We start from the raw sequence: 27,689 nt of genomic DNA, 5'->3' as shown, positions 1-27,689 counted from the left end.
TTCTCCACAGGCCTCATTACAGGGAAGCTCAACTCTTACACACGTGATCACAGTCCTGTGCATTATGTACTAATCGTGCTAATGTACATAATAAGCATAATAATAAAGAGCAACACGAAGAAACAATGCCTACTAAAATCTTAGTGACTGGAGATTATCTGGAACAACATTGATCCAGAAGACATAGACTACAGGCGTATATAACGTGAATTAGTTTAGTAGTTAAGCAGATGTACAGGTTAAGGGTTTGTGTTCTTGTGTAGATAATAGACTTATCTCATTTACTCGGGTGACTGCAACAAAACAAAACGCTTTTGAACATAGCAAGCAATGACTTGGGTATAACGGCAAACCGACGCTTTCTGCGTTGTGGATGTTAGTGGTTGCTACGGACAGCAGCCGCGCTTAGCAACGACGCGTCAAGAGCGCATGCGCGATGCGGAGAAGCGATGCATTGTGGGACTGGGATACCGTACTGGGAGATCAGTGATTGTAGAATTATACCTGCGAAGGTCCATTACGGTGTTCCGCAGTAACTTAAAGGACGGTTCACAGGGCAGCTGTCATGAACGAGGCAGTAGCTAAAAAGACCCAGGACACGTTGGGCAAAGTGATAAAGAAGCCTCCTCTTACTGAAAAACTGCTCAGTAAGCCGCCGTTCCGGTACCTGCACGACATATTCAGCGAGGTGAGAATCAGCTAGCAGGCTAACGGCTAGCTAACGGTCTGGCTAGCTACCGTTAGCTACAGAAAGCAGGCTACCGGCTAGCTACAGAAATAGCACAGGGAACGCTCATCCTATTTGCGTTCAGTGATGTTTGTGCTGGCAGCGTAAACAGCGTAAACTTTACCCGGGTAGCTAAAATCTACAGGACTAAAGATGGGCTAAGTTAATGTGGAGGTGCTGCGGATTAGCTAGCGGGCTAGCTAGTATCTGCATTATCCTGGTAACGTTAGCTAGCAGTGACTGTCACACAGTGCGTTTCGCTTTTAACATGTTAAAGCTAGGTATCTGTAGTACCTAAGCATATCAGTAGGGTGCTAGTTACATGTTAAGTAGATAACTATCAATGTAATGTCCTTGGTGTGGAGCTAGTTGCTTAGCTGGCTAGTTAGCCAGGGAGCGTCTTTTTGTTGCTAGGCGCCGCTCGCAGGTAAATACAGATCGCAGACTGTAGCCCGCTGATGGTGGCTGTGTTATGAGGTAGCTAGCTGTACCTCATAATACATGAATTATTAGGAATTAGAGGAATTTCAAAAGGAAAAGCTTACTTGATTGCTGTATTTAAAAAAATGAGTGTAGCTTCTGGTTTACAATGCATAACCAGTGCTGTCTGGGGACGAAAAGTGCAGCTTGGCTCGCTAGTTAGGCTAGTTAGCCAGCGAGCTAGCAACCAGCTTCCATAGGTAAAGCTTTCCATCTAACCGTGTCAGATGGTTAAGAGACCATTTCTTAGCTGTCTCGCAAGATAACAGATCCAGCCGCCTATGAGGTGTACCGTCTTACACATGAAACGCCGGGAACACGCTGTTCACTTCTCGGAAAAATGATATGTTTTATTCATAGCTACCCCCTGTCCCATGACTTTTGGTGGCATAATATATGCCACCAGCAAGCCATACGTGTACCATCCTCGATAGTGTAGAAATGTCTCTACATAAGCTGGTTAAAGGAGCTTGTGACGGGGGAGGTATGCACATAGGAGGCGTATAACCCATACTGCAAACGACCATACAGATTTAACTGAACGAAAAAGTTAATTACTTCAGCTCTCAATATTCTCTTGTGTTAAAGACCAGAAATAACAGGGCGCTAATAATAGCATAAACTGGCAAACACTAGCTTGCTTAGGTAGTTTTCGTATAGAGGGAAGGGCATATTTGACTTTCTTGATGTACCTATTACATTTCTGTACTGAGGTTTAAGGTACCTAGAGATTTTCCTTTAGGTGGTGAGAACAAAATCTTTGAAACTCCAGTCCAAAACCTCTAGTGGTTGCCATCGAAGTTGAGTTCAAATATTTATTTAATAGATCTGTTTCTCCCTTAGGTTTCTGAAACTTGTTTATGCATATGTTATGGTTTTAGGTTTATTTAAATATATTGAAATTATATATCAATATATTATATGGCTTTTGCCCTGCTGCAAATGTTTACTGGTGAATAAGGTCTAGCTTACTTTATTAATAAAACAGTATTTATTTGTTGAAACTCTGCAGTGCAATTTTAGTGTTATATAACTCAGGCAATTTTAAGTAACTTCTAAGCTACTGAAGAGCTTCTGAGAGGTTCTGGAAGGGTTCCACAGGTGTTATTTTGGGGAGGCAGAGTGCAAGAGAGACTGGGTGTGAACCAGGCCCTCTAAGCACAGAGGCTGGCTACATTACATTACATTACTGGCATTTAGCAGATGCTCATATGCACAGTGACTTTCAGTTACAGTTTTCCAAATGTTATCCATTTATACAGCTGAATATTTACTGAGGCAGTTGTGGGTTAAGCACCTTGCCCAAGGGTACAGCAGCAGTGGCCCAACAGGGACTCGAACCAGCAACCTTTCGGTTACGAGTCCTGCTCCTTACCACTGTGTTACACTGCCGCCCAGGTAGCTGCCATGTTTCAGACACAGACTGGCAGGCAGCGTTTGGCCATGATTGTGCAGGCAGACAGAGCCTCTGTGAGGTGGAGGGGTCTCCTGACACATGCTGGCAACCGTGTGTGGAGAACCCCGCCCACACAGAGCAGGGCGTCCTCTGCGCACGCTGTCCGCTGTTAGTGTGTGTTTGGAATTTGCCGCATCACTGAGAGCGCGGTATGTCTCACCTTTCAGTATAGGATCATGCATATTTCATCAGGCTGCTGGCATGCTGGACTAGGTTGCACTGGTTGTTGTGTTCTGCCATTAAATAGCAGTGTTTTGCTGCTGTATGAGTCAGTGCCATTGCTGAGTTTGAATTAATGTGATATATTCAGATTGCCAAAAGACTGATGTGAAACAGTTTGGTGTGGGTTGCTGTCAGACACTGGTATCTCTGAGAAGTGCCCTTGTGGACTGGCTGAAATAAGGTTGCTCCTGCTCTCCTGTTAGCGTAGCAGCAACTGCACGGCCCTCGCTGCATTTTCCGTTCTCTTCCTGCAGGTGATCCGGACCACCGGCTTCATGAAGGGCCTGTATACGGAGGCAGAGCTGAAATCGGACAATGTGAAGGTGAGATCTCCCTCAGGCCTGGCCTGGCAGCAGTGAAGCACATCGCACATCACTGCTAATGTTTGTCTGAGCAGCTGTCCCTTAAGCACATAGAAACAGCACTTACTATAAATCTTCAAGCGTAATCTTTCCGCTTCCTCTCAGTGATTTCACCATGGCGTTGGCCTCACAAGCATGTGATGTACCTGTTCCTTTAGCCAATTCTCAGAACTGCCACAGAAGGGGAACTGTTTTAACGCGCGTTGAGTCACTTTCCCCCTCCTTTGTAATGGTGAGCTTGTGTCTACGGTGCCCCATTCGCATTGATACAAGTTCACATTAAAATGTTCCCGGATAGTGTCTGTCCTAGTCTGGCAGGGACCGCATTAAAGAAGGCAGGACAATGCAAAGCCTTATCAGCATAAGCGATCACAGGTGCACTAAAGAGTTTACACCTGATCCTTTTCAAACGCAGAGACACGAGCACCCCTGCCATCCTTACCCTGCATGCATAATGAATGTATCCCAGCAGCCGCGAGAATGACACGGCCAGGCGGGGATGACGAGCTGGCCACAGGCCAGGCGGTGAGGAGAGAGGGGGATTCGCAGCGGCTCTGACTCCGAGCGTTTAAACAGCCGAGGTTAAACGGGAGGCTGATTTCTCTGTGGGCTGATTCCAGCTTACTGCAGGGCCAGTGTGAAATGATGGTGCAGCTGACTGTCATTGGAGGCGTAATGGAGCACTGCTGCCTTGTGCTAATGAGGAACAGTGCGGATGATGAGGATCAGTCTGACCAGCCTGGGGCCTGAATCTGTGCACGCTGATTACTAATGGCCACTCATACAGTCTGTGTGCTTATGTGGGTCTGCAGTGCATGTGAATGCTTTGAGATCAGCATGTTTCTGTGTACATGAGGATGGATCTGTCCTGTCACCCCGGATGGCAGAGTACTGCACAGGAATGCCACTGATGTTGTCTCTGTTTCCTCTCGTGGTCTGTGTGTTCTGTGGCTGCAGGATAAAGATGCGAAGATCGCCTTCCTTCAGAAGGCCATAGACGTGGTGACAGTGGTGAGCGGGGAGTCACTGGCGGTGAAGCCGGCGCGCATCGTCGCAGGACACGAGCCGGAGAGAACCAATGAGCTGCTGCAGGCCATCGGCAAGTGCTGCCTCAGCAAGGTGAGCCCCTGTGCAGAGCCAGGTGGCAGCACCTGCTTCTCCTCCACATTCCTCTGTTATTGTATAGTAGGAAGATATTGCTAAGGTGTACTACATTATTAGGGATGCACCGATCATGATTTTTCATGGCCGCTTCCGATTGCCGGTTTTTTACAAGCAAATGGGGCCGATTCTGATACCGATTGCCTTTTTTTCTTTTTTTAAGCAACAGACAAGAAAGAAAGAAAGAAAGAATACATGAATAAGATGTTTATTTTCTCTTTAACAGGCTGAACTGGCCTTAAACGGAAAAGTATCTGTAGCCATGTGAAATTAGAGGCAACAGCTGCATATTAAGCACAATGAGCAAAACGAAGGTACTGCGTACATGTAGCATCAGCAGTTGTTTTTGTTTCAAATTATATTGTATAATTTCAAGATTTAAAGCAGAAAAACAATGTTCTGACTTATGCCTTGTGTAATTACATAAAATCAAAATAAATAAAATTATTTAAAACATTTCAAGTTTGATGCAATGAGTAAAACATGAAGATGCTACAGCAGTTATTCTTTAAATGAAATTATGTCAGTGTAATTTTAAGATAAAATAAAATGACAATCCTGTACAGAATTATATTGCCTTTAGTTGACACTGGTCATTACTTTATTTATGACTTCTCTTTCAGCAGTGTATGTAAGTTCTTCTTTAGAAAGAAGCATTTCAGCTTTGTCACAAGCTAGTCGGTTTCTTTTCTCGTCCACCACATGAGAAGCTGAGCTAAACAAACCTTCTGCAGGGTGCAGACGGGTAACCTAGCGCAACTTCAGCAAGCACAGGAAAGCCGCTCTTATTTGTGTGCCAGTAGACCAGCGCCTGTTGGCTTCTTGGTATCTGTGCCTTGGACAGGTAGCTCTGCACCTGCAATGCTGTAGGGCTGCCCATGACCTGATTCCGCTAACTTTATGTAGTTCGAAGTCAGGATCAATATACTGGGCCGTCAGACTCAGCATAGACATTGGGCTCACATCAGAGCTCCATATATCAGTTGTAAATGGATGTGATGTCACCTTTAAGTAGACTGTGAATGTGGGATGACACAGTATTGTACATTTCGGGTAGAGCTGCATCCGAAAAGTCTGCTGGGGAGTGTGTGTATCGTGGATCCATGTGTGCCTTTAGACTGCTGTTCATCTAATGCAATAAATTCGCTTTTTGTCTGTCTTGGCCGTAGCTCAGGGTTTTCTGAAACCTCGCCTGTACTGTACTAACCCTAACCCTAACCCTAATTTTGTCTGTCTCGGCCGTAGCTCAGGGTTTTCTGAAACCTCGCCTGTACTGTACCAACCCTAACCCTAACACTAATTTTGTCTGTCTCGGCCGTAGCTCAGGGTTTTCTGAAACCTCGCCTGTACCAATGGCAAAGTGAGGGGTGAAGCTTTTACCTGTTTAGCATCATCAACGCATTTAAAATACTCATCGTGTTCTTTCGGATGATTGCAGTCTTAATGTCCTGTTCACAGACTTCGTAATATTTCCACGCAAATGACATTTTGGGAAATGATTTCAGTGCAGCTTGTGTGCATGGAGCGTACACTTCCGGAACACAGATCGGCCGAAATAAACAAAAAGCCGGACGGTTGCCGATCGTGTGTTAGGAGCAAAAACCGGCCAGTTCCGATTGATGGCCGGTGCATCTCTAATTATTATTATATATTAAAAGTATATTTGGTAAGGTATACAGTTTTATTGTATACCATAAGGGTAGTTTCTGTACTGTAAGCATAGTTGTTAAGGTTACTGTATTGTTGTATACTGTAAGGGTGGTTGCTATGGTATAGTATTAGTATGGTGTGCTATTAGTCTGGTAGCTCTGACACTCTGCAGAGATGATATTCATATTATTGTTGACCCTAATCATGCCCCTGAGGCTGTAGGGGAGCTGGGGGAGCTCAGAGCTGGACCTGGGGAGTACTGCGATGCTTCACCCGCTAACGGCAGGGCTGTCCGGACACACTGAGCTGCCATTCGCTCAGCAGCCCTGCCGTTAGCGGGGGAAGCATCGCAGTACTCCCCAGGTCCAGCTCTGAGCTCCTCCAGCTCCCCTACAGCCTCAGGGGCACTGCTGCCATTCTGCAGTGACTCTGCACACCTGTGGTTGTGGGTAATTAGCTAATTAACACTCAGGAGTGTCGTTGTTTCTCAGCTGTCGAGTGAAGATGCGGTGAGGCGCGTGCTGGCGGGGGAGCGGCCCGACCTCAGGGGGAAGTCCCAGGACAAGGAGAACAGGGAGGGGAGGGAGCCCCCCCGGGGAAAGGAGGTGAGATCAGCGCGTCTCTCTGAGAGACAGACCGCCCCTGCTCTCTCACCCTGCTCTCTCACTGCGCTCACCCTGCTCTCTCACCCTGCTCTCTCACCCTGCTCTCTCACCCTGCTCTCTCACTGCGCTCACCCTGCTCTCTCACCCTGCTCTCTCACCCTGCTCTCTCACCCTGCTCTCTCACCCTGCTCTCTCACCCTGCTCTCTCACTGCGCTCACCCTGCTCTCTCACCCTGCTCTCTCACTGCGCTCACCCTGCTCTCTCACCCTGCTCTCTCACCCTGCTCTCTCACCCTGCTCTCTCACCCTGCTCTCTCACTGCGCTCACCCTGCTCTCTCACCCTGCTCTCTCACCCTGCTCTCTCACCCTGCTCTCTCACCCTGCTCTCTCACCCTGCTCTCTCACTGCGCTCACCCTGCTCTCTCACTGCGCTCACCCTGCTCTCTCACCCTGCGCTCACCCTGCTCTCTCACTGCGCTCACCCTGCTCTCTCACCCTGCTCTCTCACCCTGCTCTCTCACTGCGCTCACCCTGCTCTCTCACCCTGCTCTCTCACCCTGCTCTCTCACCCTGCTCTCTCACTGCGCTCACCCTGCTCTCTCACCCTGCTCTCTCACCCTGCTCTCTCACCCTGCTCTCTCACCCTGCTCTCTCACTGCGCTCACCCTGCTCTCTCACCCTGCTCTCTCACCCTGCTCTCTCACTGCGCTCACCCTGCTCTCTCACCCTGCTCTCTCACCCTGCTCTCTCACCCTGCTCTCTCACTGCGCTCACCCTGCTCTCTCACTGCGCTCACCCTGCTCTCTCACCCTGCTCTCTCACTGCGCTCACCCTGCTATCTCACCCTGCTCTCTCACCCTGCTCTCTCACTGCGCTCACCCTGCTCTCTCACCCTGCTCTCTCACCCTGCTCTCTCACTGCGCTCACCCTGCTATCTCACCCTGCTCTCTCACTGCGCTCACCCTGCTATCTCACCCTGCTATCTCACCCTGCTCTCTCACTGCGCTCACCCTGCTATCTCACCCTGCTCTCTCACTGCGCTCACCCTGCTATCTCACCCTGCTCTCTCACTGCGCTCACCCTGCTATCTCACCCTGCTATCTCACCCTGCTCTCTCACTGCGCTCACCCTGCTATCTCACCCTGCTCTCTCACTGCGCTCACCCTGCTCTCTCACCCTGCTCTCTCACTGCGCTCACCCTGCTCTCTCACCCTGCTCTCACCCTGCTCTCTCACTGCGCTCACCCTGCGCTCACCCTGCTATCTCACCCTGCTCTCTCACTGCGCTCACCCTGCTATCTCACCCTGCTATCTCACCCTGCTCTCTCACTGCGCTCACCCTGCTATCTCACCCTGCTCTCTCACCCTGCTCTCTCACCCTGCTCTCTCACTGCGCTCACCCTGCTCTCTCACCCTGCTCTCTCACCCTGCTCTCTCACCCTGCTCTCTCACCCTGCTCTCTCACTGCTCTCTCACCCTGCTCTCTCACCCTGCTCTCTCACTGCGCTCACCCTGCTCTCTCACCCTGCTCTCTCACCCTGCTCTCTCACCCTGCTCTCTCACCCTGCTCTCTCACTGCGCTCACCCTGCTATCTCACCCTGCTCTCTCACCCTGCTCTCTCACCCTGCTCTCTCACCCTGCTCTCTCACCCTGCTCTCTCACTGCGCTCACCCTGCTCTCTCACCCTGCTCTCTCACTGCGCTCACCCTGCTCTCTCACCCTGCTCTCTCACTGCGCTCACCCTGCTATCTCACCCTGCTATCTCACCCTGCTCTCTCACTGCGCTCACCCTGCTCTCTCACCCTGCTCTCTCACTGCGCTCACCCTGCTATCTCACCCTGCTCTCTCACTGCGCTCACCCTGCTCTCACCCTGCTCTCTCACCCTGCTCTCTCACTGCGCTCACCCTGCTATCTCACCCTGCTATCTCACCCTGCTCTCTCACTGCGCTCACCCTGCTATCTCACCCTGCTCTCTCACCCTGCTCTCTCACCCTGCTCTCACCCTGCTCTCACCCTGCTCTCTCACCCTGCTCTCTCACCCTGCTCTCTCACTGCGCTCACCCTGCGCTCACCCTGCTATCTCACCCTGCTCTCTCACTGCGCTCACCCTGCTCTCTCACCCTGCTCTCTCACTGCTCTCACCCTGCTCTCTCACCCTGCTCTCTCACCCTGCTCTCTCACCCTGCTCTCTCACTGCGCTCACCCTGCTCTCTCACCCTGCTCTCTCACCCTGCTCTCTCACCCTGCTCTCTCACCCTGCTCTCTCACCCTGCTATCTCACCCTGCTATCTCACCCTGCTCTCTCACTGCGCTCACCCTGCTCTCTCACCCTGCTCTCACCCTGCTCTCTCACCCTGCTCTCTCACTGCGCTCACCCTGCTCTCTCACCCTGCTCTCTCACTGCGCTCACCCTGCTCTCTCACCCTGCTCTCTCACCCTGCTCTCTCACCCTGCTCTCTCACCCTGCTCTCTCACTGCGCTCACCCTGCTCTCTCACCCTGCTCTCTCACCCTGCTCTCTCACTGCGCTCACCCTGCTCTCTCACCCTGCTCTCTCACTGCGCTCACCCTGCTCTCTCACCCTGCTCTCTCACCCTGCTCTCTCACCCTGCTCTCTCACCCTGCTCTCTCACTGCGCTCACCCTGCTCTCTCACCCTGCTCTCTCACTGCTCTCACCCTGCTCTCTCACCCTGCTCTCTCACCCTGCTCTCTCACCCTGCTCTCTCACTGCGCTCACCCTACTCTCTCACCCTGCTCTCTCACCCTGCTCTCTCACCCTGCTCTCTCACCCTGCTCTCTCACCCTGCTCTCTCACTGCGCTCACCCTGCTCTCTCACCCTGCTCTCTCACTGCGCTCACCCTGCTCTCTCACCCTGCTCTCTCACCCTGCTCTCTCACCCTGCTCTCTCACCCTGCTCTCTCACCCTGCTCTCTCACTGCGCTCACCCTGCTCTCTCACCCTGCTCTCTCACCCTGCTCTCTCACCCTGCTCTCTCACCCTGCTCTCTCACCCTGCTCTCTCACTGCGCTCACCCTGCTCTCTCACTGCGCTCACCCTGCTCTCTCACCCTGCGCTCACCCTGCTCTCTCACTGCGCTCACCCTGCTCTCTCACCCTGCTCTCTCACCCTGCTCTCTCACTGCGCTCACCCTGCTCTCTCACCCTGCTCTCTCACCCTGCTCTCTCACCCTGCTCTCTCACTGCGCTCACCCTGCTCTCTCACCCTGCTCTCTCACCCTGCTCTCTCACCCTGCTCTCTCACCCTGCTCTCTCACTGCGCTCACCCTGCTCTCTCACCCTGCTCTCTCACCCTGCTCTCTCACTGCGCTCACCCTGCTCTCTCACCCTGCTCTCTCACCCTGCTCTCTCACCCTGCTCTCTCACTGCGCTCACCCTGCTCTCTCACTGCGCTCACCCTGCTCTCTCACCCTGCTCTCTCACTGCGCTCACCCTGCTATCTCACCCTGCTCTCTCACCCTGCTCTCTCACTGCGCTCACCCTGCTCTCTCACCCTGCTCTCTCACCCTGCTCTCTCACTGCGCTCACCCTGCTATCTCACCCTGCTCTCTCACTGCGCTCACCCTGCTATCTCACCCTGCTATCTCACCCTGCTCTCTCACTGCGCTCACCCTGCTATCTCACCCTGCTCTCTCACTGCGCTCACCCTGCTATCTCACCCTGCTCTCTCACTGCGCTCACCCTGCTATCTCACCCTGCTATCTCACCCTGCTCTCTCACTGCGCTCACCCTGCTATCTCACCCTGCTCTCTCACTGCGCTCACCCTGCTCTCTCACCCTGCTCTCTCACTGCGCTCACCCTGCTCTCTCACCCTGCTCTCACCCTGCTCTCTCACTGCGCTCACCCTGCGCTCACCCTGCTATCTCACCCTGCTCTCTCACTGCGCTCACCCTGCTATCTCACCCTGCTATCTCACCCTGCTCTCTCACTGCGCTCACCCTGCTATCTCACCCTGCTCTCTCACCCTGCTCTCTCACCCTGCTCTCTCACTGCGCTCACCCTGCTCTCTCACCCTGCTCTCTCACCCTGCTCTCTCACCCTGCTCTCTCACCCTGCTCTCTCACTGCTCTCTCACCCTGCTCTCTCACCCTGCTCTCTCACTGCGCTCACCCTGCTCTCTCACCCTGCTCTCTCACCCTGCTCTCTCACCCTGCTCTCTCACCCTGCTCTCTCACTGCGCTCACCCTGCTATCTCACCCTGCTCTCTCACCCTGCTCTCTCACCCTGCTCTCTCACCCTGCTCTCTCACCCTGCTCTCTCACTGCGCTCACCCTGCTCTCTCACCCTGCTCTCTCACTGCGCTCACCCTGCTCTCTCACCCTGCTCTCTCACTGCGCTCACCCTGCTATCTCACCCTGCTATCTCACCCTGCTCTCTCACTGCGCTCACCCTGCTCTCTCACCCTGCTCTCTCACTGCGCTCACCCTGCTCTCACCCTGCTCTCTCACCCTGCTCTCTCACTGCGCTCACCCTGCTATCTCACCCTGCTATCTCACCCTGCTCTCTCACTGCGCTCACCCTGCTATCTCACCCTGCTCTCTCACCCTGCTCTCTCACCCTGCTCTCTCACCCTGCTCTCACCCTGCTCTCACCCTGCTCTCTCACCCTGCTCTCTCACCCTGCTCTCTCACCCTGCTCTCACCCTGCTCTCACCCTGCTCTCTCACCCTGCTCTCTCACCCTGCTCTCTCACTGCGCTCACCCTGCGCTCACCCTGCTATCTCACCCTGCTCTCTCACTGCGCTCACCCTGCTCTCTCACCCTGCTCTCTCACTGCTCTCACCCTGCTCTCTCACCCTGCTCTCTCACCCTGCTCTCTCACCCTGCTCTCTCACTGCGCTCACCCTGCTCTCTCACCCTGCTCTCTCACCCTGCTCTCTCACCCTGCTCTCTCACCCTGCTCTCTCACCCTGCTATCTCACCCTGCTATCTCACCCTGCTCTCTCACTGCGCTCACCCTGCTCTCTCACCCTGCTCTCACCCTGCTCTCTCACCCTGCTCTCTCACTGCGCTCACCCTGCTCTCTCACCCTGCTCTCTCACTGCGCTCACCCTGCTCTCTCACCCTGCTCTCTCACCCTGCTCTCTCACCCTGCTCTCTCACCCTGCTCTCTCACCCTGCTCTCTCACTGCGCTCACCCTGCTCTCTCACCCTGCTCTCTCACCCTGCTCTCTCACCCTGCTCTCTCACTGCGCTCACCCTGCTCTCTCACCCTGCTCTCTCACCCTGCTCTCTCACTGCGCTCACCCTGCTCTCTCACCCTGCTCTCTCACTGCGCTCACCCTGCTCTCTCACCCTGCTCTCTCACCCTGCTCTCTCACCCTGCTCTCTCACCCTGCTCTCTCACTGCGCTCACCCTGCTCTCTCACCCTGCTCTCTCACTGCTCTCACCCTGCTCTCTCACCCTGCTCTCTCACCCTGCTCTCTCACCCTGCTCTCTCACTGCGCTCACCCTGCTCTCTCACCCTGCTCTCTCACCCTGCTCTCTCACTGCGCTCACCCTGCTATCTCACCCTGCTCTCTCACCCTGCTCTCTCACCCTGCTCTCTCACCCTGCTCTCTCACCCTGCTCTCTCACTGTGCTCACCCTGCTCTCTCACTGCTCTCACCCTGCTCTCTCACCCTGCTCTCTCACCCTGCTCTCTCACTGCGCTCACCCTACTCTCTCACCCTGCTCTCTCACCCTGCTCTCTCACCCTGCTCTCTCACCCTGCTCTCTCACTGCGCTCACCCTGCTCTCTCACCCTGCTCTCTCACCCTGCTCTCTCACCCTGCTCTCTCACCCTGCTCTCTCACTGCGCTCACCCTACTCTCTCACCCTGCTCTCTCACCCTGCTCTCTCACCCTGCTCTCTCACCCTGCTCTCTCACTGCGCTCACCCTACTCTCTCACCCTGCTCTCTCACCCTGCTCTCTCACTGCGCTCACCCTGCTCTCTCACCCTGCTCTCTCACCCTGCTCTCTCACCCTGCTCTCTCACCCTGCTCTCTCACTGTGCTCACCCTGCTATCTCACCCTGCTCTCTCACCCTGCTCTCTCACCCTGCTCTCTCACCCTGCTCTCACCCTGCTCTCACCCTGCTCTCTCACCCTGCTCTCTCACCCTGCTCTCTCACCCTGCTCTCTCACCCTGCTCTCTCACTGCGCTCACCCTGCTCTCTCACCCTGCTCTCTCACCCTGCTCTCTCACCCTGCTCTCTCACCCTGCTCTCTCACTGCGCTCACCCTGCTCTCTCACCCTGCTCTCTCACCCTGCTCTCTCACCCTGCTCTCTCACCCTGCTCTCTCACTGTGCTCACCCTGCTCTCACCCTGCTCTCTCACCCTGCTCTCTCACCCTGCTCTCTCACCCTGCTCTCTCACCCTGCTCTCTCACCCTGCTCTCTCACCCTGCACTCTCACCCTGCACTCTCACCCTGCTCTCTCACCCTGCTCTCTCACTGCGCTCACCCTGCTCTCTCACTGCGCTCACCCTGCTCTCTCACTGTGCTCACCCTGCTCTCTCACCCTGCTCTCTCACCCTGCTCTCTCACTGCGCTCACCCTGCTCTCTCACCCTGCTCTCTCACCCTGCTCTCTCACCCTGCTCTCTCACTGCTCTCACCCTGCTCTCTCACTGAGAGAGCTCTGAGTGTAACCCATGATGCTGTGTTTCACTTTGTCACGTCAGGCCCCAGACTCAGGCATCCCACAGGTGTTAAACTGCATTCTGCTCTTACACTGTGTGTCCGGATTTGTGTGTCTATCAGTAGCGTAGCATCTGATTCAAGATCATTTGTAAAAACTGGATTGGGAACACATGGCTGTGCTACATTGAAATCGGCATAGTTTTTTCTAGCCTTTAATTAGTGAGAAGTTTTTTAAAGCAGATCATCAAAGATTTTATAAAACAATGTGTACATATTGCCTGTTGCTAGCCAGGGCTGTAATGGAGAGTGATTAATAGGACTTTATGATTTGACGGAGTGTTAATGGTGTGTTTGTGTTTTTCAGGAGAGGAGGGAGATCAGAGACCGGAGCAGCAGCAGAGACAGGAAGGACTCCGAGCAGCAGAGAGAGGAGAGCAGGAGGACAGAGAAGGACCGACACAGGGAGGGTGAAAGGTCAGACAAAGGTCGCGAGAGGACCAAGGACCGGGAGAGAGAAAAGGATAAGAGCCGTGACAGGGACAAAGCCAAGGAGCGGGAATCGCAGAAAGATGTAGAGAAGCGCAGAGACAGAGAGAGAGAGAAGGACCGAGACAGAGAGAGAGAGAAGGACAGAGACAGAGAGAGAGACAGAGACAGACAAAGACACAAAGACGCGGAGGAGAAGAACAGAGAAGAGGAGAAAGCAGACAGGAAGGTAGCGTTTACTCACAGATCACTTCTTCCTGCTCTCAAACTGCATGTACTGAATACTGAAACTGAATGAACAGATCGCTCTCTGTCTGTGTTCAGTCTAGAGGCCCAGAGGAGCCCAGTAAACCCAGAAAACATGAGCCTGAGGACGTGAGTATTTCCACTCTAGTTAATAGTTTATACAGTTAATACAGTATACAGTTTAATCAAATATGCTAACTGACATCCATAACGGAGCCCTCACTTCAGATCAGTAGATGTTATGATTTCAGTATGGCTGCTCAAAGCATGTTCAGGTGGCGGTACTGCACAGACTGAGCCAGTCATATTGGGGATGATATTATTTTAGTAAGATTTCAGTTGAAATGGGCATCGTGCCTTCAGCATTTCACATTTCTGCCTCCCATTCCCAGCATACACATTGAGATTAATAGAGAGATACATGGTGAAATGCATTCTGGGCTTTCTAGGATATTTCTGTTACTCTGGAGATATTTCTAGGACCACAAAATATTCTGGCTACAGCTTTTGTTTTGCAGTCATGTAAAACGGGCTGTTTGGTATGGGCTGCTGCTTTAGTTCAGGTGCCTAACAGAACTTATTTACAAGACTGCGACCACGTCAGTGGCCTGATGTGTGCAGTAGTTGTTGGGATGACACAGTGCTGGGTGCTGTGTTTCCCTGCACTGTGTTAGCACACCACTGGGCTCTGTGTTTCTCTGCACTGTGTTAGCACAGTGCTGGGTGCTGTGTTTCTCTACACTGTGTTAGCACAGTGCTGGGTGCTGTGTTTCTCTACACTGTGTTAGCACAGTGCTGGGTGCTGTGTTTCTTTGCACTGTGTTTCTCTGCACTGTGTTAGCACAGTGCTGGGTGCTGTGTTTCTCTACACTGTGTTACCACAGTGCTGGGTGCTGTGTTTCTCTACACTGTGTTAGCACAGTGCTGGGCTCTGTTTCTTTGCACTGTGTTTCTCTGCACTGTGTTAGCACAGTGCTGGGTGCTGTGTTGCTCAGCCCTGTTTTAGTACAGTGCTGGGTGCTGTGTTTCTCTGCACTGTGTTAGCACAGTGCTGGGTGCTGTGTTTCTCTGCACTGTGTTAGCACAGTGCTGGGTGCTGTGTTGCTCAGCCCTGTTTTAGCACAGTGCTGGGTGCTGTGTTGCTCAGCCCTGTGTTAGCACAGTGCCTTTATTACTCTGGCTTCAGTATTAGCAGCAGCAGTAGTATTTGTAGTACTATTATTTCATCTCAGCATGAGTTTTTTTTATGCCTTGCTAAAGTCAGGGCACAGCTGTGGTAGAGGTCACTGTGTGGTGAGCAGGGTGTTACAGGAAGAGGGTGAAACTGTGGTGACGCTGTGTTTCTGTTTGTACAGCTGGCAGATGAAACACAGGTATCTGCACATGCATCGTTTTTGCACAGTGCCGGGGGTTTGTAGTGTAAAAGTGTATTGCAGCCATGGCTGTAGAGCCTTCTACCCTGCTGTTTCTCTCTGAAATGAGGCTCACGCTGCCTGTGAGGGCAGGCCTGTGACATCCTGCACCTGAGGAGGCCGCATGTGGTCCTCACTGTGGGGTCCTGCAGCGGGCTCACTGTGGGGTCCTGCAGCGGGCTCACTGTGGGGTCCTGCAGCGGGCTCGCTGAGGGGTCCTGCAGCGGGCTCACTGTGGGGTCCTGCAGCGGGCTCACTGTGGGGTCCTGCAGCGGGCTCACTGTGGAGTCTTGCAGTGGGCTCGCTGCGGGGTCCTGCAGCGGGCTCACTGTGGGGTCCTGCAGCGGGCTCACTGTGGGGTCCTGCAGCGGGCTCACTGTGGGGTCCTGCAGCGGGCTCGCTGTGGGGTCCTGCAATTGGCTTGCTGGGCAGCAGAGTCTCTGGGCTGAGCTGATGTTTCCCCGTGTTTGGGGTGAGAGTGAGGAGCGGTGGTGGTTTGGGCAGTGAGCTCAGTCCTCCTCTCTGTGCCCCCAGGCAGAGAGTCCCAGCAGAATACCTCGGCCTTCCTCTGCCAAGGGCCAAAGGAGGCGGCCCAAAGCAGGCCAAGGTGAGCGCATTCACTTCACCCCTCTGTCCCCAGTTTGAAAGGCAATGCTAAAGACTCACTACATGTATCTGAAAGCCTTCATTATGTTTGCATATGGAAAATGAAATGAATATGAAATGAAATGATTGATACCCTGAAGAATGTTCTGTTTGGAATGTGCAGATAGTGTGCATTGATCTTGGTTTGGTTGGAGAAATGCAGGTGTGGAGAAAATGAGCTTCATATTTCCTCTCATTTCAGATGAATCTGACAGTGAAGGTGGTGAGTGCTTCTCTTTATGGGAATATTACTTCCTGCTTTCCACAGATTTCTAATTTGATTCATGGACTCTATGTATTTATTTTATTCATATCTGTGATGCAGATGATTATTTCTCCTGTTCATTAATGCTGTTATTAATTAGTGATTAGACTGTAGGTGCTGGAACAGGAGTGGAGGGCAGTGTGTGTTAGTGCTGTGAGCCTGTTTACACACACGTGCACACAGCCAATGAGAGACTGCGTTTGTGTGCATTTACTGTGTCTTTCTGTTGCAGAAGCAGACTCTCCCTCAGCAGAGAAGCCTCCTGTCCCCCTGGAGAACGGGGATGTGAAGGACTCTGTGCCCCCCCACCCCACCCAGAGGTTCGCTCTCTCTCTGACTCACTGCACATTAGCAAGGCTGCAGGGCAAAGCTGCAGTGTGTTACAGTGAGTGGTAATGACCTCCATGGCCCTGCAGTGTGTTACAGTGAGTGGTAATGACCTGTACAGCCCTGCAGTGTGTTACAGTGAGTGGTAATGACCTGCACAGCCCTGCAGTGTGTTACAGTGAGTGGTAATGACCTCCATGGCCCTGCAGTGTGTTACAGTGAGTGGTAATGACCTCCATGGCCCTGCAGTGTGTTACAGTGAGTGGTAATGACCTGCACAGCCCTGCAGTGTGTTACAGTGAGTGGTAATGACCTGTACAGCCCTGCAGTGTGTTACAGTGAGTGGTAATGACCTCCATGGCCCTGCAGTGTGTTACAGTGAGTGGTAATGACCTCCACAGCCCTGCTGCAGTATGATCAGTTTGCTGTCAGTGGTCTGTACGGAGTGGCCTGAGAAGCCTGCCCTTCTCTCTGCTGTGGAGCCCCATTTTCTCCCACACACAGGGGCTGGAAATACGGGGTTTCTCTCATTTTCCATCCCAGTGCATGTTGTCTTTGTCTTGCACTGTATAAATGTAGCACCATGGGTCCCAGGGAATGCTATTTCAGCCCTGCTGTATACTCGTATATGGATGGGCTGACAGTAAAGCTCTCTTGACCTCACTTTCTCTGACATCACCTTAGAGTAGCCCAGAGTTTCAGCCGTGGCAGATCGGGGTTTGCAGTATCAGGAGTGCTGTTGCTGGGCAGCCGGTGCTGATAATGGCCTGTTTTCCAGCAGCAGGAGGATATCACGGCCCAGCAGCGCTCGCCCCGCCCCTCCCCGAGTCCGGAAGCAGGAGAGCCACTCGGAGGTGCCCAGTGCTGACAGGTAAGAGCAATGCACACAGGCGTGCTTCACTGCAGCCTTCAGCACCACAGAACAGGAGCGTCCTGTGATCAAACGCACTGAAAGCCACACTCCTGTTGAGCTGGAGTATCCCTCTGCAGGCTGGGCAGTGCCAAGCCCTCCTCAGCTGTGATTGTGGAGGGAAAGCAGCTCTCTGACGATGAGGATGGCGATGCGCAGTTTGTGGTGGAGGATGCAGCAGCGCCCCCTGCTGAGAGACCTGTGGAAGTGGTGAGTGTCAGCAGTAGCAGCATGAAGAAGAGCTCTGTGTGAATGCCCACACACTAACACAGAGCTCTCACACAGCCACCGGACGAACACAGCAATCTCACAAAGTTACTGCACTAACACAGAGCTCTCACACAGCCACCGGACGAACACAGCAATCTCACAAAGTTACTGCACTAACACAGAGCTCTCACACAGCCACCGGACGAACACCGCAATCTCACAAAGTTACTGCACTAACACGGAGCTCTCACACAGCCACCGGACGAACACAGCAATCTCACACAATTACTGGACTAACACCATCTTTGATGCATGAGATGAGTGCAGTGTCGTCATTTAAACATTTCATGATACAATGTGTTGTAATTCTAGTGCAATTTGTTTCACAAAGAATTTAAAAAGAGTACAGTCACACCTGAGACACCATGTCATGTCGTTTTATATGACATATACGAAGTTGTGAACTCCTTACAAGTTGGTGTACTGGTAAAATCATATCTTATATCTAAGCTATCCATTTTTTGGTTCACAAATTGTGGATTTTTACAACAGGTAGTTCTGTAAGAGTGGAGGCTCTTCAGGAATGTTGTGGGAGTGTTGCTGTAAACTCGGTGAAGGATGCAGAGGTCAGGAGTGTGAAGCCCTGTGTTCAGACTAGTCTCTTTCCCCAGGACGGTGCAGTGGAGCTGCAGGGAGAAGAGAAGCACGGTAAGCATCCTCACAGCCAGCGGCAGCGTTAGATTCGGTGTATGACAGTCCATTCGCCTGAATACGAACACAGCACACTGTGGCTCATATTCTGGCTCAGTACGGAACACATGACTCCATATGCAGGGAACCAGGGATGCACACTCGTCACCTTTCGGCGAAAATCGCCGTTTTGAATCCAAAATAGGTCATTCGTGTGATTCGCGTAGATCCGGTGAGTTTTTGAAATTGGGGGGGGGGGGGGGGGGGGGAAGATTCTGGGTCTGCAAGGACGGGTCACAGGGACTGAAATGAGAACCATGTCTTCTCTGGGAGGTTGGTTTTTGACTGGCCACATGCCTTAACCCTTTTGCACGTACGGTCACAGCGGTGTGATTAGCCGTTTAGCGCATATGTTAAAACCAGTGCGATTATAACACTAGATTGGCGAAATTCTACCTAATTGTAGCTTTGAGGAAACAGCAATTTAACGTTAAAAAATATAGCAAATGCTAACTGAAAACTATGAGAAGCTTAATAACGCTAATAAAAACATAACGAACCATGTAACGCAACACACGCTACGTAGCATAAAAATAAGTTACGTGCGAAAGGGTTAAGGTAAGAATCTCTTACAGCAGCGTTATGATAACCTTAATTGGCTTATATGACGATATGTCAAGCTTGGGACAGTTATTTAGCCTGATAAGGTTGAGTTGTTTTGACTTATCGAATGCTAGCCATCACAATTTGGATGTGGTGTTAACGTTATTTCCATGGAGTCTAACGTTAGCTTGCGTACTTCTTATTCCAAATTCCACTTGTATAATGTTACTGATGTTAGGGCTCTGGGACTACTCGTTTAACGTTACTAACGTTACCATTTTGCCGACGATTACAACATAAGTTGAGCTCCTCAGCCAAAGTGCCAACTTAACATTAACGTTAGCCCCTGATGGTTCAATTTTCTTTATGCTAAGATAATATTAGCAAGGCTAATACTGTCATAACCACGATGTAATTAAACAATTTGCTTTTGGATTTGTTTTGGAACATGAGACTAATTCATTAGACAACCGTGTAGACATTTAGCTAAAATGGATCTACGTTACTTATGATGTAGTTAAACAGAACAGTTGTTACAATAGCCTAATTATGCCACTTGAGAGGGGGGCAAATGCCAAGCTCACTGAAAACGACAGAAGCTGAATTGAAATTACCTTGTGACAGTTTTTCTTTTAGCTGTAGTGGTTATGAAATCAATTTATAAATGTCATATCTAAGCCCTGTCTTTTAATTGACCAAACAGCAGTTGCAATAGCTGTAAAGAGCAAAAACCACATAAATTGTGTGAGTAAATGCAAGATGGGTGGCAACGTTTGTGATGTCCCCCTTACATCACTTTTGTAGCAGTAAGATTACATTAATTGTAGGGTGACTTTTTCCCTATATCCTCGCGCTAAAATCGACTGTAAATCCACATTTTAAAGCTGATATTTAAAAAATTTCTTCCGGGGGGCATCTTTCACCTTTTTCACCCCTGAGGAGTTTGCATCCCTGATGAACAGTCAACAAGTGAAAATTTACTTGTTCGCATTTTCTATAGAAAATGTGTAGATTTAGTGTGTGTACGTCAGTCAGTGTTAAGCAGTCTGAGTGCACAGTGCTGTGCTGTATTCATCACCCTCCTTTTCCAGGTGGCTTAGTGAAAAAAATCCTGGAAACCAAGAGAGACTATGAAACATCACCATCCTCACCAAAATCAAAAGCGAAGGTAAGAAACAATCAAATTTTAGAGAAACTCACTCCATAGCTCCCAAAGCAAGTCGTCACTAGATGGCACTGTTGGAGTAGTGTAACATTATTCAGAGCTCCCTCCAGGAGCAAAGCTTTCCTCTGTGGATGAATTTGGGATTCACAACTGTCACATTTTCAGTGTATTAACCCTTTTTTCTGGGAAATGTGTTATCTGAGGGATTTTTTTCAATCATTTAGTTTATTTTAAACACAAGCAAACACAAAACCGTAGATCCTCTTTGCTCAGTAAAGGCACACAGGTAAAGCAGTGTGAGTAATCTCAGGTAAAGCAGTGTGAGTAATCACAAGTAAAGCAGTGTGAGTAATCTCAGGTAAAGCAGTGTGAGTAATCTCAGGTAAAGCAGTGTGAGTAATCTCGTTTAACGTGTGTGAGTAATCTCAGGTAAAGGAGTGTGAGTAATCACAGGTAAAGCAGTGTGAGTAATCACAAGTAAAGCAGTGTGAGTAATCTCAGGTAAAGCAGTGTGAGTAATCTCGTTTAACGTGTGTGAGTAATCTCAGGTAAAGGAGTGTGAGTAATCTCAGGTAAAGCAGTGTGAGTAATCTCAGGTAAAGCAGTGTGAGTAATCTCAGGTAAAGCAGTGTGAGTAATCACAGGTAAAGCAGTGTGAGTAATCACAGGTAAAGGAGTGTGAGTAATATCATTTAACGTGTGTGAGTAATCACAGGTAAAGCAGTGTGAGTAATATCATTTAACGTGTGTGAGTAATCACAGGTAAAGCAGTGTGAGTAATATCATTTAACGTGTGTGAGTAATCTCAGGTAAAGGAGTGTGAGTAATCACAGGTAAAGGAGTGTGAGTAATCACAGGTAAAGGAGTGTGAGTAGTCACAGGTAATGGAGTGTGAGTGATCTCAGGTAAAGCAGTGTGAGTAATCACAGGTAAAGCAGTGAGTGATCTCAGGTAAAGCAGTGTGAGTAATCTCAGGTAATGGAGTGTGAGTGATCTCAGGTAAAGCAGTGTGAGTAATCTCAGGTAATGGAGTGTGAGTGATCTCAGGTAAAGCAGTGTGAGTAATCTCGTTTAACGTGTGTGAGTAATCTCAGGCCTGTAAGGCCGTTCAGAGACTCCCCTGCTCCCTGACGCTGGCAGCATGGGCACGCTCTGCTCCAGCCTCACCGCCCTGCGTCCGCTGTCCGCTGTGCTCACAGTGGCAGTCAGACACGCAAAGAGCTCCTCTCCTCAGGCTGTGAGCGCGAGCTCAGTGTAGCAGCCTCGTAGGTCTTGAAAATCACTTTATTTTCTCAATGGAAATACAGAGTCAAGGCCACCAATCTGCTTCTCATAGCCAAAAGGAGAGAATGGTAAAGGAATTTCTCAGCCCCTGAGAGAGGTGTTCCATACAGGCTTAATTCGTAGGCCTTTGCCCAAAGATTGTGCTCAGGCGCAGATATTCAGTTAATACAGTTTTCTGCGACAGTGAGCTGGGGTTTGTGTGTTAAAGCAGCCACATGCTGTAGTCTGAAGTATGGCTGGCTTTTTCAGTCTGCTCTTTGTAGTGTTATTGAGAGGGAGCTGCTGTGGTCAGTATTTGGATAGTGATTCATCTCGGAGGTGTCGCTGGTCTCTGTGAGAGTCCTGCTGGTGTGCACGGCCTGGTTTTGGGTGGTCCTCCCGGCTGTCCTGTAACAGGCGCGCTCTGATGGAGGCTGTTTCTGCTGTCACTCATGCAGAACCCCCTGGCCCAGTCGCGGCCTCGTGCTGTCCGTGTAGGCAGGCCATGCTCCTGCTATTGCATGATGGGAGAGAACCGCTGCAGCAGGTAGCAGCAGGTAACAGCCCTGAGCTACAGCGGGTAGCGGCTCAGAGGGTGTGGCGGGTAGCAGCCGGTAGCGGCTCAGAAGGTGTGGCGGGTTGCAGCGGGTAGCAGCCGGTAGCGGCTCAGAGGCTGTGGCGGGAAAAATGTTTCTTTAAAATGTTGTTGCTATTGCTATGCTTTGCCTATATGGATGCAATAAAATTCCTGGTCTGTTGGAAATGTTTTTTTGATGTTCATAATTAAGCTTAATGTTGATTTGGCACAATAATTAACAAGAACATTTCAAACTGGCACTTCATGTCAAAAAGGTTGCCGACCCCTGCAGAGATAAATAGTAGTATATGTAGTTCCCATAGTTTTGTAGGCTGTCTAGTTTCAGATTAACACAAGTTAATTTGTGGTGATGTTTGAATGGTGTTGTGCTCACACTCACTGGACTGTGAGTGTTGTTAGCCTGATCTGACACTGCTGCTCATTTAACTTGGGTGAATACAGTTCTGTTCTCTAGTGATAGAAGTTGTTCTGGATAAGAGTCCGCTGAATAGAATAGACTTTATTGTCATTGCACGGTGGGGGTGCAACGAAATTGTGGGATTTTTGAATGTATGTAATGTAATGAAACGCACATATTGTGCTTCCATATACCCTTAGACGAATGTACATTATCGTCTCTGTGTGACAGTTGTTAAACTGAGACATTTTAATTTTTCACTTAAAGCTGTCACACTGTTTTATATCAAAGTAAAAAGGTCTGCATCATTGTGATCTCTGTAGCAGCTGATTTGACTAAAAGTTTTTTCCACTTTATACTGTTTTCTGTGTCATGAATTAATATAAGAAATATTCTACTTTATAATTACTGTGGGACTCAGCCTGGCTCGGTGTTTCGTGGTGCCATTCCTGTTGCATCGCATGGGGAAGAGGTTGCGTGGTGCTTTCTGGATTTGTCATTAGAGGCGTTCAGGCTGCTGAGAGTGAGCCTGAAGGATTTTCTGTATATTTAGGATGTGCCCTTCTCTATGACCCCCGGATCACTTGTATATTATTGTAAGATGTTTCTTGGGGGTATCGTTCTGTTTGGACAGTTTCAGCCCCTCAAAAAAGCTTTGCAGTGCATAGATGACACTGTTGATTGACAGGCAGGAGGGGGGGCCTGTCTCTCTGGGCTCCACCCCCCACTGTGCTGTGTCACTGCACTGCGCTCTGTCTGTCTGTCGCTCTGTCTGTCTGTCAGTCTGTGAAAGCTCGCCGCCCTGCTGGTTGCTGTGAGGTCTCTCTCTGGACGCCCCTAGCAGCGTTAGCAGAATTGGCAGGAGCAGGAGCAGCAGCAGAATAAGCAGGAGCAGGAGCAGCAGCAGCAGCAGAATTAGCAGGAGGAGCAGCAGCAGCAGCAGAATTAGCAGGAGCAGCAGCAGCAGCAGAATTAGCAGGAGCAGGAGCAGCAGCAGCAGCAGAATTAGCAGGAGGAGCAGCAGCAGCAGCAGAATTAGCAGGAGCAGCAGCAGCAGCAGAATTAGCAGGAGCAGCAGCAGTGAGATGAGTGATGACCCTCAGGGGAAGACCGGCCTGTACATCCTATGTGCCCCTCTCCCCACTCCACTGCACTCCTGATTTTTATGATGTGGCTGAATGGGGCATTGGTTTCCCCCCAGGGAGGAAACCCCCAAATGGGGCTCTATTAATCTTCCATGAGCAACCCACAGTGCTGAGGCCCGGCTCGGACCGGCAAGGCCCTTCTTACGGCACCGAGGCCCTTCTTACGGCACCGAGGCCCTTCTTACGGCACCGAGGCCCTTCTTACAGCACCGAGGCCCTGCTTACGGCACCGAGGCCCTGCTTACGGCACCGAGGCCCTGCTTACGGCACCGAGGCCCTGCTCAGAACACTGAGGCCCTGCTTACAGCACAGAGGTGTTTGACTGGGTGACTGACTGAGTGAGTGGGTGGGTGGGTGACTGAGTGCGTGAGTGTGTACGCTTTATCCTAGATATGGTATACTGTTATAATGATACGGTATGTTTCAAGGCATGATAACCTTAAAGAGGCTATCCTTTAGATTGTAATAACAGCAACAATAATAACAACAGTAGTTGCAGTTCAGCACTGTCAACCCTGAGCAGTTTTCAATGTTGCCTGCTCTCTGCTGTGAATAGCACTGTTTTCATCACTCCCTCTTCCCTGCTGTGGAGCCTCACGTTTGTCATGCCTGTGTTCAGTAGGAGTGTGAGGCTTGCTGACAGGGGGACGCTGCTGTCCCATCCAACACTCCGAGTCACCTGCTCCAGGAACGCCATCACTATCAGCTAATGCAGAAAGCAGACCCTGCCGACTCCTCTCAGAACAAATATTTTTCTTGGTTCCTTGTGAAAGAGAGAAAAAACAGGAGTGCAGTGGGACTGTAGACCCTGACAGAGCCCCCTATAAAAGACAGATTTATGGCTGCAGAGACTTTTTGGGGTGAGATGTAGCAGGATGGTAAATAGAGTGAATCTGGGCTGTATCTGCTGGCTACGGTTTGCTTTGCTGGGAAGCCACCCACAGTCAGATCTCTCCATCCCCTCTCACGGGAACGGCGCAGACAAGGTGACGTGTCAGAAATCACACTTAGTTCCTGTGATTAAACAGAAGCGTGATTTCTCCAGCACGCTCTCTGCAGCTGAGACTGCTGCAGGCAGAGCGTCAGAGTTACAGCAGCCTCAGGAACACTGGCCTCCCGGCCGGCTGCTCTCACCACGCATCCACAGATATTACGGATTACTGAGCTTTGCGGGAATGCAGAGTCTGCATCTCTGCATTTAGCCAAAGTGTGATTATACAGCACTTCTCCTCATAAACCGAGTGACACAAGGCTGAGGCCAGGAGGTGCACTTTAGAGGGGTACATGTATTTGACACTGAATCCTACAGTAAAACATAACTTAATGTAGCTTTACTACCAAAGTGGGTGAGTAAAGTGGGGTTGGCTGTGGAGGTTCTGTGTGTGTGTATTGCGTGTGTGAGGTGTGTGTGGCTGTGTGGGGTGTGTGTGGCTGTGTGGGGTGTGTGTGGCTGTGTGGGGTGTGTGTGGCTGTGTGGGGCGTGTGTGGCTGTGTGGGGCGTGTGTGGCTGTGTGGGGCGTGTGTGGCTGTGTGGGGCGTGTGTGGCTGTGTGAGGTGTGTGTGGCTGTGTGGGGTGTGTGTGGCTGTGTGGGGCGTGTGTGGTGTGTCTGCACTGACGCCCTGCGGCCGTGTGTCGGCAGGGCGCTCCGGTCTCGGAGACGGCCCACAGGAAGGAGCGGGACCTGGTGTCTCGGGAGATGGAGAGGCTGCGCTCCTCCATCCAGACGGTGTGCCGCAGCGCGCTGCCCCTGGGCAAGATCATGGACTACATTCAGGAGGACATGGACTCCATGCAGAACGAGCTGCAGGCCTGGCGGCGGGAGAACCAGGAGCACGCCCACGCCCTGCTGCAGGAGCAGAGGTACCAGCCGTGCCCACAGGGGGCGGTCCCAAAACAAGACACACCTACAGCCCCATCAGACACGCCCACAGGAGGCTGCCCCGAAACAGACACACCCACAGGGGGTTTCCAGACCCCTGCCTCAGTGGAGTAGCTTGACTGATCTGCTCATCGTAGATTTTTTCCCGTGGAGCAAATAATAAATGACTAATAGATGTCCAGATTTAATGTAGTGTGGACAGCGCTGTGTCAGGCCTAACGCTGGGTAATTCTGTGTCGGTTTCAGGGCCACAGACAGCGCGGCGCAGGCCTAACGCTGGGTAATTCTGTGTCGGTTTCAGGGCCACAGACAGCGCGGCGCAGGCCTAACGCTGGGTAATTCTGTGTCGGTTTCAGGGTCACAGACAGCGCTGTGTCAGGCCTAACGCTGGGTAATTCTGTGTCGGTTTCAGGGTCACAGACAGCGCTGTGTCAGGCCTAACGCTGGGTAATTCTGTGTCGGTTTCAGGGTCACAGACAGCGCTGTGTCAGGCCTAACGCTGGGTAATTCTGTGTCGGTTTCAGGGTCACAGACAGCGCTGTGTCAGGCCTAACGCTGGGTAATTCTGTGTCGGTTTCAGGGTCACAGACAGCGCTGTGTCAGGCCTAACGCTGGGTAATTCTGTGTCGGTTTCAGGGTCACAGACAGCGCTGTGGAGCCCCTGAAGACGGAGCTGACTGAGCTGGAGCAGCTCATTAAGGACCAGCAGGACAAGATCTGTGCCATTAAGTGCAACATCCTCAGGAACGAGGAGAAGATCCAGAAGATGCTGTCCAGCATCAACTTCTCCTCCAGGACGTGAGACAGGGGCCTTTCTTTCCGAAGGAGCTGACGGAGGGGTGCAGTCTGTGCCTGTGTGTGAGAGGCTGAGTGCACCAGCCTTCCCCAGGGGGCAGGGTGCTCTCCTGGCTGCTGTGCCCCTCACCCACGTCTCAGGTGCCTTCTGTCAGATGCACAGAGACGCCACCGGTCCCTCAGAGAGATGCTCAGGCGGGACAGTCACGCTCCCCAACACTGTTGCCACACTCTGAGCCATTACATCAGAACCTCGGTGCAGTCTGTGCTCAGCACCGGACTCAAAGCTGCAGTCACATTTACTGATAAAGGCTTTTGGTGTGGAAAGGGAGGGTTGTTGGGGAGTGTGCAGCTGAGTGGGGCAGGACTCCAGCTGACCGTGCTTTATGTCCCGTGCTTTATATCCCTTTATGCGCCCCGTCTGTTCAGCACAGTTCACCACATGCAGCCCACGGCTGCTTTCTGTCATCTAGCTTTTACTTATTGACGATTGCAGGAAGTAAGACGAGATTTTTTTGTAGCGGAAAGGTCATGCCAAAAACAACAGTACAAACTGTAGCTTGTATTATTTGAATGGCTCTCTGTTCGAGCACCACTGCACTTTGCTGGGAAAAGTTTACTGAAATAAAGCCACTGTCCACACATTAAGCACTAGATGTATCTGATAAGGAGAATGAGCTCAGGTTGCTTTGGAGCTGAGAATAGCGTGGTTTTGTTTGAACTATCCAAACTATATTAACACTCCATAAATTCCCTGTCAGACAGAAATTTCTCCACTTGGGACGTATGTGCAGAGATCATCTATTAAATGTATTACCAAGATAAGCAAGTCACTGGCCACATCTTGCCTCAGGACTTTAGGAGTAACTGCAGTAAAAGAGAAGTCACTTGATGGCTGATGTGTTTGATTCTGTCCAGATGCTCTGTGTTTTCTGCTTAAAGGCTGATAAGGCTGAGATACGTTTTCTGCCCAGCCATTCCTGAAACCCAAAAATTCAGTCTATGTACTGCCCCCAGTGGACAATACATTTCAATAAACTGTGTTTTGATATAGGCATAAATTGATATTTAAATTTAATTAATATAAAGTTGAAGCAATAATGTTGTCAGCCTTGAATATTTTGCACTAAAGCACACCTGATTATGAATGTTGATTGTTAAAATGTTTTGCCTAGTGAATAAGAACCCTACATTTATTAAGAAAATATTTTAGAAAGAGTACTTGCATAATTTGACAATCTTGAGAAAAATCAAGTCAATCAAGATTTGTCAGGGGAGGAAAGGGGGATGTGCTTTGGCTTTGATTGTGATCAGCACTCACTCAAACTATTCTTTTTATTCCAA

At 51.0% G+C, this 27,689-nt stretch overlaps 1 protein-coding gene across 1 annotated transcript; it reads left to right on the top strand.

The window, feature by feature from the left end:
* The first annotated feature begins 490 nt into the window (after positions 1-490).
* On the top strand, positions 491-27,689 carry LOC118785928 (TRAF3-interacting protein 1-like). Its single transcript, XM_036540877.1, has 16 exons — positions 491-688; positions 3,140-3,208; positions 4,205-4,366; positions 6,550-6,663; positions 13,673-14,023; positions 14,119-14,169; positions 15,396-15,413; positions 15,987-16,059; positions 16,300-16,320; positions 16,595-16,682; positions 17,468-17,560; positions 17,680-17,809; positions 18,481-18,517; positions 20,194-20,270; positions 25,311-25,531; positions 26,187-27,689. The coding sequence occupies exons 1-16, from the start codon at positions 566-568 to the stop codon at positions 26,350-26,352; spliced, it is 1,794 nt and encodes a 597-aa protein (XP_036396770.1). The 5' UTR covers positions 491-565; the 3' UTR covers positions 26,353-27,689.

Source organism: Megalops cyprinoides, chromosome 11, assembly GCF_013368585.1.
Source record: "Megalops cyprinoides isolate fMegCyp1 chromosome 11, fMegCyp1.pri, whole genome shotgun sequence".
Taxonomy (NCBI): domain Eukaryota; kingdom Metazoa; phylum Chordata; class Actinopteri; order Elopiformes; family Megalopidae; genus Megalops; species Megalops cyprinoides.
Note: the sequence above shows the minus strand (reverse complement) of the source record. Positions and strands in the feature narration are given on the sequence as shown.

Excerpts from the sequence above, each read along its gene's own strand:
- LOC118785928 (XM_036540877.1), top strand. The coding sequence starts at position 566 with ATGAACGAGGCAGTAGCTAAAAAGACCCAGGACACGTTGGGCAAAGTG. Across the intron at positions 3,209-4,204 it reads TGAAATCGGACAATGTGAAG|GATAAAGATGCGAAGATCGC; the intron begins GTGAGATCTCCC and ends CTGTGGCTGCAG. Across the intron at positions 16,060-16,299 it reads GCGGCCCAAAGCAGGCCAAG|ATGAATCTGACAGTGAAGGT; the intron begins GTGAGCGCATTC and ends CTCTCATTTCAG.